This window comes from Alosa pseudoharengus, unplaced genomic scaffold, assembly GCF_046254945.1.
Source record: "Alosa pseudoharengus isolate Yale_2024_CS ecotype anadromous, Long Island Sound unplaced genomic scaffold, YU_APseudo_1.1 YU_APseudo_1.1_scf_24, whole genome shotgun sequence".
In the NCBI taxonomy this organism is placed as follows: Eukaryota; Metazoa; Chordata; class Actinopteri; order Clupeiformes; family Clupeidae; genus Alosa; species Alosa pseudoharengus.
In genome coordinates this window covers 4,672,057-4,685,523 of record NW_027468689.1, presented here as the reverse complement: position 1 = coordinate 4,685,523, position 13,467 = coordinate 4,672,057, and the positions used below count along the sequence as shown (strand labels likewise).

Here is a 13,467-nt window from a genome sequence, read left to right as displayed (position 1 = left end):
ACGTTTTTACAACTCCATTTTCAAGACTGTCTATTTTTCTAAACTTTACACACAAAACTCACAAAATGCAAAATGCCTCAAATCTCCAGCAAAATCACACATAACATGTACTGACCCTAGGCAGATGGGTCAGGCCCTTGAGTCGTGGATCTGCTCGAGGTTTCTTCCTGTATATATCTCCAATTCTAGGGAGTTTTTCCTCGCCCCTGTTACCCATGGGCCTCTCTCTTGCTTTTCTTTTCTTCCTTTCTTTCCTTCTTTCTCTGATTGCCTACATTCTGTAAAGCGCCATGATACATGTGTTATGTTTTGGCGCTCTATAAGCACAATAAATTGAATTGAAATTGAATAACAAAATTGAATTCAAAATAGTCTTAAACACATCCCTAAAGCAAACATTCCTCACATTATAAACACTTTTGTCATAATATGACATTTAGGATACATTATGTACACACTGTTGCTCAAAACCTAAAGCTCTTATGTCTTTTATAGGCTTTATATGTATATTTCCATACAAGAGTGAAAGTCATCTACAGAGAGAAGTTGAAATACACAGTAAACATGCAAGCAATTGAAACCAAAAATAGTGATTTTTCCCAAATTTCCCAAGAGTACACTCTATATCTATTCATAGGCCTACTGTATTGTAAGGCAATGATCGGATGGTGTTCAGTAAAGTAATGAGTGTTTTTACATTAAGGGACTGAGTGAATAACTGGTGATTAAGTGTGGAATTTTGATTGTGTTTGAAAAATGAAATCAAGTTACTTCCTGTTGGATTTTTGTGTGTAAGGTAGAGCTTCAGACACACTCCAAACAGTGTCCTATCAGTGTCCTTGACGAGGAGTTGAGGGTTTCTGACATAGACTGTATATATGGCGTCGCCACGGCGGCTTCAATTCCATAGAACACTGCTGAATGCAGCCACACTGTCCGGTTCTATACAGTCTATGGTTTCTGACGCAGGAGAGCCACTGCAAACACAGCTGATGATAGATGAATGAGGGCTATAGAAGGCTAAATGTGGGCTGAAGAGTACTATATGAGAGCTATAGGGCTATATGCATATATAGGCATATGGCCTATGGCCTATTCTCCTCAATTGACTTAAGAGTGTTGGGCACAGCTTTGGCCTTTAATCTCGAAAATAATATGTTCCACTCCATCTACAGCGGTAGACTTTTAGTATATGATTCAGGACCAATAAAAAACTATGAGTCATTTCTGTTGCAAATTTTTTGTCTCTTTGGGTTAGATTGACTGGCCTACCATATGCGTGGCCTATAGAGGGCTTTCTGGTGTATGTAATTTTGAACAAGGAACATGAAGGGAAGTTAAAAATAGATTAAGGGTATGCTACACATCATCAAACATAACCTACTTGGTTCTTGTAGGTGAATGAACGGGATTTCACTAGCCTGACGTAGCCATACTCAATTCTAGTCAGAATATGAGTCTGATACTGCTCCATTGGGACGTAATTATGGGGCGTGTTTCAACCGATACAGGGGGGGAATGCCTCTGCACTCAATTGGATAGACCTAACCAATCAGAGCAACGAAATAACTTACGTGAGATGTAGGAGGAACACACAAACCATCTTTCTTCTCCACAAATGCCCTAACATTGTTTTCTGGTCTTTTGTAAAAGTTATTGTGCCGTCAATATCTCCTACAACACTCATTAGCGAAATCTAAGAGATACATAGTAGGGTAGGCTACTCCCCTCCGTTTTTAAAAATAATTCTGTTGAACATTGATATGCTACAAATACTGTTATAAACAGCTGGGAAAGGCTGTCGCAAATCCCTCGAACAGGTGGTCAATCAGAGATTTCAAACGAATGAGGGAACAACATGTCACAATGCAACACGCTGTTTTCCCCTAATGAAAGTGAAACCATGAGTTTTCCCACATCTCAACTTTGGCCAAAGTTTTCAGAAATAATCGTTTTCAGTGATAAAATCTCATTGAAATAATATGCATTTTCCATATGGGGTCTTAGAAGCCATCTGTCTCCTTCTAGCCACAGCGCTTTTGTTGCAAACAGAATCAAGCGTGCCCCAATGACGTGAAAGACGAGCCACTGTTGCTCACCTGTCCATCATCGTAAAGCCGATTTGATTGGTCCGCCAGATTTTAGGCGAGCATAGTTGCTCCGCAATGGAGCAATGCCAGAACGAACTTCCCGACCTCAAATGTTGTGGGCGGGACTAAGTTCGGCTGGCACCCAGGCTAGGATTTCACAGCAGGGTGCTGGAATTTGGTGGTTGGTGAGAACTGGCATCAAGTTCTGTCACTGCTGGGTTTGCCAGTCTGGTCTCATTCAGTAAAGCAGCTCCTGCAGATAAATGGGTGTACTATTCTTACGGGCATTACCAAACAAAAATGAATTTATTTAAATAAATGTAAGGTTATATCAGGTTACAGTGATGATTTTAAGTATTGATTTTAAGCACTGATGTCATGATGATTTTAAGTAGGCCTACTGCGGTACTCTAACAATATTGGTAGAAATTTGAATTTATATGTAAATAAACAAATGTATTTAATTAACAACTTGATAACAAGGGGGGAATTATTCATATTTATGACCTAGACTGAACTTTTTCAAAGAGTTCTCCACACAATACCTATCTGCTAAACAAAGGGTTAAAAGTGAAATGCATGACATGTACAGTATTTAATACCTGACCTCTAAAATCATTACAAAATCATTTTGTACAAAATGACAGCTTGCCAAATTCTAATTAAGTAAGAGGAATTGCAGACTGTGTTGACAGATCACAGCAATATAAATCCAATTCTATGGTACAATCTTAAGTGTTACTCATGCAGGGTTTCCTGGTCTAGATTTGCATAAGGTTTCCATGGGTATTAACATCTTCATTATCATTGCTGGGGGGTAGGATGACCTGGCTACGTAAGCTGCTCAGAAAAAGGCTGCAGTCAGCAGGATTACGCGCACATCATCACTGTCATCCTCTTAATGAAACAGGCTACACTCAGCTGTGGGATCGGAGGCTGAGGCTCTTTGGTTAAGATCTAATTCAACACCCACATTCATAGTTGCAGAGTGTGGGAGGTAAGAGGAGGAGTAAGGGGAAAGAAAGATGAGGCTCAATTAAACTGCAATCCTCAGTCTGGCTCAAGACACGATACACAAGTCACTCTCTTTGTCGTCCTTTTCTTGTGAGCTTTTTGTGTAAGAGTGCCTTCATCTGAAGATCAAATGCTGCTCAGAGCATTGATCTGCTTAGTTAGTGGTAAGTTTGAATGGCATAACGTTAGGACACTGATAGACCATGTCATCTACCACAATCGATTATGCTCGGGTTCATTTTGTTATAACCAAAAATGACCCAAGTTAGTTTTACACCGAGCATTTCAATTATCTTTACTTATACAACAGTTAGGTCCAGTAAAACGAATTAACTAAATTCATTTCTATTGATCTGGACAAGAGGCACTCTGGCTCTGGCTCTGTAGTGGGAGCTGAACTGACTCAAGCTGGCTCTGTAGTGGGAGCTGAACTGGAGTGCATCACTTCAATATCTGACAAAAGAACCCTGAACAAACTGATCAACATTTTGGACAATGAGTGTCATCCACTCCACAGCACTATTGTAAAGCAGAAGAGCCTGATCAGCTGGAGACTTATAAAAGATTCCAATTATATAAAACACTATGGGGCACGTTGTGGAATCCTGGAATCCTGGTTGTGGGATGGGAATATGACAGAATAATGACCCAAATAATATGTGTAATTTTTTAATTCACCTCAGTTGTCCATGCTTGTTCTCACCTAGTTGTCCCAAACCGGAAGTGGCTGCAATATTGAGAATCTTCCCTCAACTGGCTCAGCATCCAGTATTGAATTCCATCCTTTTTCACTAGCTGGATTTCCATAACAGCTTTGTGCAAAACTTAACCGATTGTGAATTGTGATTGGTCAGTGTTTCCCTCTGCCCCAAATGATCTTTTGGCTAAACCCACCTATGCAACTGTTGATGCATAGGCCTATCCCATACAGATTAAGTTTATCAATCTATGCGCCAGATGAAATGAGGGCCTGCATACAGCCAGTGAGTGAAGTAGTCAAGAACTACTGCCTGCGTCTGAGTCTACATTTGCAGCGATAATGGGCATTGCACGCTCAAACGCATTCCCAATTAAATGGAGTAGCATAACGTTCAAGTGAGATCTTAATGTAGGTTGAGAGAGAACCCGAAAAGTATTATCCTTATGTAACATGCTGCTGGTACATATTGACATTGTAAACGTTCTCTAAGAAGATTAAAAAGCAGTTTGCAGTTAAGCTATTTATTGGCTAAATGTTGGTGCCTCCTCTGTCCCTTGGTAGCCTACCCACAGTGTGTGATGTGCGTGGTGGTACTAGCGGCGGCACTGCCTACTGTCATTTTCGCATCTAGAGGGTTATTGCAGAATATAGAAATATGATCAATTATTAAAAAGAAAATATAAGAAAATAAAAAATATTTAATAGGCCTATTTAAAATATTACATATTGAACACGCAGGCACAATGAACCACAACACACTGAAGATGTTTATGTTTTAAAAGGGAGTTTGATGGTTGATGTCATAACACAAGATCTAACACTCGATCTTTAGGTAATGGAGTCAGCCAAATTATATACAGACTTAAAAAAAGATTATTAAAGAGAAGGAGTTCAACATTACTATACAGGAAAATCAGAAACTATCAGTGAAGATGATGAAGTTACTTTTTGTTTACTAGACTGAATTCTAAAACACTGAACTACGGTAATTAAGAGGCACTAAAACACAAACCAGCAGGATACAATAAAACAACACAGAAGAGTATCAGACTATTTCATTGTGATGTTTGTTAGATAAATATGCAGTTACTGTAAAAACTCGATTAATGGCCTGATTAGTAGCTTTTATTTGCCTCAATCACTGAATTCAACCTTATATTTGGGACATATGTCTATATGGGCCATGCCTTTAACTAGTTTCCCACAAAACTAACTTAAATACTATCGAATTGATTACGGTATAAATAGTCGAGGAATAGACACATATTCAGACTTTATGGCCACCAAATGTAGGGAGTCGGCACTTTCTTTCGCCTCTCTTTACCGTACTGGTAAATCTGGCTGTACTCTACTTTGGTGCTCGTGGTATGTATGTAAAATGAACTGACCAATCGAGAATCAAACCGATCTAACAATGTTTACAGCATGTCCATATAGACAGAAGTTTAAACATTAGGAACTCTGGCTAACACTGCCTGCCTTTCATCAGAGACAGGGCCATCTACTCTAACTTCTGTGTGTGTGTGATCGAAACAGCATAGAACTACAGTAGCTGAAGCGGTAGATCTGATGGGATAAGAGGTTTTATACAACACTTCATATACTTCCATAAAAACTAGACAAGGCTTCTGATTGGGACCTACCTTTATTTGTCCAAATCTGTAGCCACACCAGGCCAGTTAATTGGGACTAGGCTTTTAATCGAGTTTTTACGATATTATGTAAGACTTACAAAAGTACAATTTACATGTGAATGTGTGCATAGTCTACATTAACAGGTGTCACTGCTGTGAGTTGTCACCAGGGTTTAGCTTGTGGCCTCAAGGCGGAAGATGACTTTGCCTTCGTAAGGCTCATAGAAGTTCTCGTAGAAGATGTTGTGGGCCACAACCCTACACTGGATCTTCGCCGAACGCTGCTCAATCAGGTGGAATTTCACGGCCACTAGGGGATTCAAATAAGTTGGCTACAGAAAAAGAACAAGAGATCGTCAGTACGTCTTATAACCATTAATCTGAGATTCAGATGTGTTTACTTGTGACCTGTGTTTACATACATGCAATATGGATGTTTCAACAGGAATTTTGTATTGATGGAAACTAGCAGGGTCTTCATTAAGTTTCAGGATTTCTTTTGCTACAGCTGGAAGTACATGCTACGAGCTTGAGTGACAGAATTAAGGCTGAGAGCTCTATTCTAATCATGCTTTATGACACAGTCTCATCCAATACACTTTTTGATAAATTCAGCAAATTGCTCCTCGCAGTCCATTTGCTGTATGTGCACTCAGAAAACTGTGGCTACAGCAGCCATTCCATGCGAGGGTCCAAATATCCACAGGGACCCGCAGGTTTGAATCCGACCTGTGGACATTTCCTTATCTCACCCCGTCTCTCTCTCCCACTCATTTCCTGTCGAGCTTTGCTGTCCTGTCTAATAAAGGCAAAACGTCCAAAAAATATACTTTTTTTAAAAGAAAAAATTATTGATTTAGATGGCATCTACCTGTGCTTTCCGTCCATAGTAAGGGAAGTAGGACAGGTCGAATGTTCCATTGGTCGGGAAGTACTCAATGTTTCCCACATTCTCATGTCCCTCCTGTATTGGAACAGTTCCAGACATTCTATATATAACTCTTGAATAAAGATGTGTACAGAAAACGGTTCATTGTCACCACACTCACCAATACTGTGCAGTTGACATAGGGTGCCATGTTGGTTCCGTTGTTGGGCAGGAAATTAATTATCTATGGGAAAACAACACAAATTCTTTTATTTGAAACAGTATATTTCTTCACTTACTATCGCACTAAATACCTTAATCTCATTTAGACTTGGTATTAAATTCTTTAAGGTAATGGATGTATAATGTTTTTAAATAAACAATCACACTCAACACCTATACGTGGTACTAAATCCTTTAGGTAATGAATATAAAGTTTTTATAACGTTTTTAAATCAACGATCACACTCAACAGTCTTTTTCAACTTTTGAATTGCCCCACCGATGTTTCAGGCCAGAGACTATTTTTAAACCAGCGCACAATGAAGAAGGGCGTCTGGCCCGAAACATCTATGTATCGATTAAAAAGTAGACTACTGTTGAATGCTACCCTTGATTTAAAATATTATATTCACTTATCTGTAAAACTATCCTTTACAATTTGTTGTGGTATCTTGATATGTTGTTGTATACACGGGTTTCCCGTTTACCAACAAAACTAGATGCGCGCGCAGCCGTGGGGCAGAAGACGCTTGGTGGCCGTCCACAACGTTATAAACTTAACCTAAATAGTCGGCTGCTGTTAGCTATAATCGGATTTTTTTGTATACCCCTGTTGTCTCAATGATAATAACATCTCATTTTAGACTATATTTCAAAGTTTGCCGTTCATTTGCATTATTAATATAACATCGTATTTTGTCATTTTTGGTGAAGACATGCATTCCGTTAGGGATATTGAACATATTTAACATTCTCTAACCATCGTGATTTTGAATTGGTGCAGTTTTCAGCACAAAAACTAATTTTATTCTTTTGCTCTTTTGCATTGCTCTATGCTGTTCTGTGGTGCTTTCTGCCTCTTGGTTGCGCACGCATGTTTTCGTGACGTTTCATAGAAATCCATGTATACCCTATTCATTTTGATGATTACACATGGCTGTGTTCCATTGTAGCCAAATGTATCATCATCCTGACCAGAGCAATTTCCAAGCACAGTTGGGTTGAAGACGCAAGAATACTTTCTGTGATCAGGAGCCTCGAAATGTTTCTGAAAATAGTATGTGCCCTTCTTGCAGTCTTTGTTCATCATTTTGCAGTGTTCCTGTTTGGTGTAATTGTAAGCTGTAAGACAAAAAATTTGGACAAGGATAAAATGAATCATAACAATCAAGTTAGTAGATATCACTATGTATTTTCATGTGGCTAAATTCATTCAACAATATAATATACCCATTTTATGTGAATGAAGCTAAAGGCAAGTTCAGGATGAATCTACCCCAGCATAAGAGGATACATACCCTTTTCTTTTCTGTGCTTGGAACACCTGGAAGTAGGTTATACCAGTTAGCTTGCAGCTCCCATTTAGCTACAGGCTAACAGGTGTAACCTACTTCCAGTCAGAGGCGCTGCTAGATAATTTGCAAACTAGGCTAACAGTATTAGTCTGGGTCTGTATCCTCTTATCCAACTTTGGGGAAGATGACAGATAAGCTAATTTCCCCTAAATTTGGTGTGTTCCTTTAAGTCATTACATTTACTAATTTGACCCTTACGGATGAGAAAGTCTTCCAGGCACTTGGACATCTTCCTCCAACTGTTCTTCTCAGACATGTTGTAAACCAGCTCAAGGTCCTCTTCGTTGTATGAGTCCGGCCAAACCATTACGCCTAAATATGAATTCATTTAAGACATTTAAGGTTTATTAAAGTGCCTCACAGAACTATAAGCATAATGGTATTGCCATTTTTACTCTCCAGTTTAGCTCACAAAGATTTATATTTGTTATGTACTCACCCGGCGAACGTAACCGGTCTTGGTAATCTGGTGCATATGGATCCAGGGTGTACATCAATACCCAGATGGACAGAGCAAACAGTCCTGTCATCACCACATAAAATGCCACATAGTAGAGGCTGATGTACACTGGCAGAGGGAAAATCATTTATTAATTATGACAGACATATACTGTAGGCTATGAAGAGCATGCAGCCATTTTGTAAGGAACATGTATAAACATTTATAAACCATCATCTTCAACAAGCAAAGAGTGGATAGTTTAAGGTGACCATTTTGCTGATATCACATGTGGGGGCCTAGTTGTTAAGAGGCCAACTGGTACTTTATTGGGTAACTCTTTACTTGACAGTATCGACATACTGTAACAGTGACATGACACTCTCATGAACACATGACATTGTCATGACACATGAACCCTTACCCTAACCCTAAACCTAACCTTAATCTTAACCCTAACTTGTTATGACAAAAACCGAATGACACTTAATGACAGAAATGTTATGTCATAAACGTTTATGACTTGTTTATGACACGTTCATGACAGTGTCATGTCAGTCTCTCTTATGTCGATACTGTCAAGTAAAGTGTAACCCTTTATTGATAGTGGGCCCTAATTAAATGTTTTTGCTCATGACCAAAGCAGCAAGCAATGCAAAGCATGTGACTGACACACATTAGCAACATTATTTTGCCACATTATTGTGTGGTGGTACAGTGGTTAACTTTGCAGGTTTGCATGTGATTGTTTAGATTCCCGAACGCTGTGAGTCTCTGTATGATGTTATCAATTAAAAGTGTCTGCTAAATACCTGACCTTCAGCATTAATTAAATTAGAGCCCGAAGTCTGTCCTCTTCCAAGGTGAGGACTCTGCTGTTGTATTGCTCAGAGGACACTGGTCAGTCATTACTTAACAGTTATTATCACACCTTTTAAACATTGTAATGGTGATAAGGAGAAGTGGTCTTTATCACAAGGTTGCGACAATGTTACAGTATGTTTGCTGTGGCTCCAAGCGAACAAGAACTGCCACTGGCCATTGATATGTTGGTTGATGAATGAAAACTTTAAAGTAAGCACTCATATTTCATATACCTTTAGGACAACACTTTTCTGACAGAGGCTAAACAGAGATGGAGAGTACAAGAAAAAGGATGGACCTCGTTTACCAACCATTCTAACTAAGAATGTTAACCATAAAACACAGTTTTCACAAAGATTTTGGCATTCTACACAGTCTTCTTATCTGGGATGTGTCCTTTGGTAAAAACCTTACCACACTCAACAGCACTCTCGTGCACATTTGAGAGCTGACATATTTGTGCAAAATAACTGGTTACTGCATTTTTATTGTTTCTGCAGATGTAAAATATTATGGGAATTAAATGTCAAATAATTTGAATATTAATTTTCGTCATTTTACAAAGCATTATCTTCTAAATAAACACAACAAATAACACTTCAATTCCCACCAAATGTGCATCATTTTTAAATTGTATACCCAATACTGACACTAATTAATGTGGCAGTTCACTTCCTGCATAGTACCTCCACTTTAAAGCAGCCATCATCATCATGGTCATCAAATGTTCTTGTGCATATAGAAACAAAGATTGTGGCGCCTCAGTAAAAACAGCAAAAGCCGTTACAATTATTTTCCAGTTTTTGTGGTAACTTCTTCAGAACAAATTGAAGATCAGGGGCGTCATGGAAGGCAAAATTCAGAGGGGACACAATCAGGCAATTTTTTTCGGGGGGGGGGAGGGGGGCCGGTGATTTCTCCCCCAGGAGATTTTGAAATTCTGGCTGCTAAACATACAATTTCAATGCAGTTTGGGAGGGACAGAAATACCTTAACAGAGCAAGCAGCAACCATCCTCTCTGAGGACTAAGCTAAAGTATCTATTTTGTAAGTTAATGTAAAACACATAGGTTGGTGAAAGAACTATAAGCTCAAATTCAGCTCATTAAAGCATGTTTAGACACACATTTACACTTAGGCCTACTACACATGATTTTAAAAACAGCATAATTGCAGTTGTTATGATTTGATTGATATGTGACCTAAGAACAATCTTACATTAAAAAAGTTGCTGAGGTCTGACTTTGTGGTGCTCAGAAATTAAATTATTTTAATCTTAATTCATGTGATGAAGGACTTTGAAAGAAGTTTGACAGGTTTCAGTGCTGAGTAAGGTTAACCCTAAGTATTTGAATATTTTACTAGTAGCCTAATATATTTTTCATGACCATTATATTATTAATAGGCTACCTCATTTGTAAGTTGCTATCTGCAAATCATGAGCAAGTGACCTGATAATAAGTTATGAGCACGAGAGAGACTATTATACTTTCTTGCCCTCTACATCACGGTCATAGCGATCCTAATTATATAAAACAACTTTAAGCCTCCTTTTTAACGGGTAGCCTATCCCTTTTCATTACATGGATTAGCAGCCAGATACGTGAAGAGAACAAGTGGAGAAACATCCAACGCAATGCCTTGGTAGGCCTAATGTTATTAGGTTGGATTTTGTAGTCACTGCAAATCTAACACCCTCGTTTATGAAACTGGAAACAATTGAACCAGGAGACTTTGCCAAATATTCGTAATATTTGTAAGAGCCTAGGCTACGTTATACTGACACCATGTAGGCCAACGTTAACGTAATGCTCTGAATTCGCGGCCAACATCAAATCCATAGTTCTAACTATTTGATCATCAAGTCAAAATTTCCTGGTCAACTACAAATAATTCCACTACTTTTTATTGCTTAGCTAGACTACTTACCACTTCAATACCATTGACTGTATCTGTTTAAACTGTAACTGTAACAGTTTAACTGTTCAAACTGTAGCCTAAAGTGAACTGTAACAGTTCAACACAAGCAAAACATTGCGAGCTCAATGCACGTGTGAGTTGTTATGGGAACATACACAGACACCAATTTTAGGAAAAGGGCTGTTGACTGGTCTTCAGCTATTTTGCTACGGTTTATTACACATTTAAAAGAATACATTTGAGTCGTTATAGGCTCTAGCTTATTATGAAGCATAATAGGAACAAAGTTATGATCAAAAAAATTATCAGGGACGAAAAATCCGATGGGGCACGTGCCCCCTTAACTTCAATGGGCATGACGCCACTGTTGAAGATATTAGGGAATGAGGCACATTGTGGTTTTGGAATATGGAAATCTATTTTAGTAGAAATGGTAGTGTCTAGTATTTAGGATTCATCAGTAGTACAAATAAAAAAACATAATGCAGCTTTAATTTTTGTGTATTGGGATTACGGAGCATATGCCATTGTATTTACTGACTGATTTATGCTAGCCTACAGTATGGCTAAATGGAATAAATCATTTAGGTATTTGCAAGGTAAATTGACTTACACAATCAAATTATTTTTTAACCTAACATCATCGTAGGACTGTTTGGAAATTCAAGCCCATGACAGTAATTTAGTACTCATGACTTGTCACTTACATTTCTATAAACTCAAATTCTATACAGTTTCTATCTGAACTCTCTTCGGTCATACCTACCCCATTTGATCGGGGTCCTGCCCATTAAGGTTCCCTGGTCTGGGTTCCACACAAACCGCCCAAAGTCCTCACATCGCTGCCCACACGTTCTCTTCTCCTTCAGTGTGGCCATCTTAGCTGGTCAGATTTATATCTTAAAAAGAGAAAACAAGCAATCTAACTGTCATATCATAAATACATCCATCCATACATACATATATTCCATCCATACATATATATATATATATATTTGTTAACCCATACTGCTATTTTACCACTCCTACCCACTTTTAATTTGAGATAGATGTCCACTTTCTGTACTCTTCTCTGAGCACGTTGGTGAATGCCTTTGCCATGTCTTTGGCCACAGACTACAACTTTATATGCTCTGATAAGGACCAATTCCATACGCACAGACTGGGCGGGCTGAAGCGGCTGTTGAGAAGGCGAGTGCGGTGGAGGTAACCTTGGAGGGTTGTGCTGTCCTTCCAGTCCGTCATACGATCGCCACACACCAAACTACAGAGGGCCTGAAATCAAAATGTCTTATCTCAGAATCCTTCCCAATCCATATCATAGGCCTACTCAAAAGACTTCAAAGATTAGTGTCCTCCTCTCAAGAGGGAGTAACACAAACAGTATGTTGATAAATCATACAGTATATTGCTTTACAAATTAGCAGATTAAAATTACATAGTTCATAGCTGGGACAATTTAGTGGGAAAATAACTTTAGATAGATAGATAGATAGATAGATAGATAGATAGATACTTTATTGATCCCCAAGGGGAAATTCAAGGTCTCAGTAGCATACAGACATCACACACACATTCACTAACAGCAGAAAAAAGTAATTAAAAGTATATAATATAAAAAACACTGCTTAGCAAGTAGTAGAAGATAAAGAATATACTTAAATACAAATTATACTAAATAACACAAAATCTAAATCAAGCCTAAAAACAGTATCCACATAGTGGGTGATTAATCATGAGGCGCTTGCAACTTTGACAAGCTGTCCTCCGATCAGATTCTATCACATGTCATCTGGTGGTGTTGGTCCACTGTGTTTTATCAAGTCCAGGGTCAATGCAGCCTTCTACCAGAGCACTTCATGCTGGATGAAACAAAAAGTAAACGCACTGTCAAGCTTCAACTCTTGTGACATGCTTTCTTGAATATTAAAGAGTTAAATCTTGACAGTGTGTTTACTTTTTGTTTCATCCAGAACTTCCTTTGTTTTTGTACCCATCTAAGATGATTTGGATTTCGAGTCTAATTTTGGAATTGGCCAGTGACTACAGCTTGTACACCTTTGATGTCATGAGTAATTTGGTTCCCAACAGACCTCCAGCAGCAGTAAGGCACTTTGACATATTTCCTTATGGTATTGACAACCGATCAAAGGTCTTGCAGGTATGTTGCTGAAACATTTCTGAGAGGTATTTTGGTCTGAGTGGCATTTAGTGATGTATTAATAAATATGCATTTAATAATATTTAAATATTTACATAGTATGGTTATGGTTATTGTTATGGTTATGGATTTAGCAGACTCCCTAGTTTAACAGTACCCTAGTTATATGTATGTTTAGTGGGTATAGTGTCCTTATGATG

The 13,467-nt window shown here is 38.4% G+C and overlaps 1 protein-coding gene across 1 annotated transcript; it reads right to left on the bottom strand.

The window, feature by feature from the left end:
* Positions 1-5,611: 5,611 nt before the first annotated feature.
* LOC143141853 (potassium-transporting ATPase subunit beta-like) lies at positions 5,612-11,984 on the bottom strand. The gene is made up of 7 exons (XM_076302556.1): positions 11,873-11,984; positions 8,323-8,451; positions 8,082-8,195; positions 7,439-7,650; positions 6,488-6,550; positions 6,310-6,402; positions 5,612-5,770 (listed from the first exon to the last, which is right to left on the bottom strand). The coding sequence occupies exons 1-7, from the start codon at positions 11,982-11,984 to the stop codon at positions 5,612-5,614; spliced, it is 882 nt and encodes a 293-aa protein (XP_076158671.1).
* Positions 11,985-13,467: the final 1,483 nt, after the last annotated feature.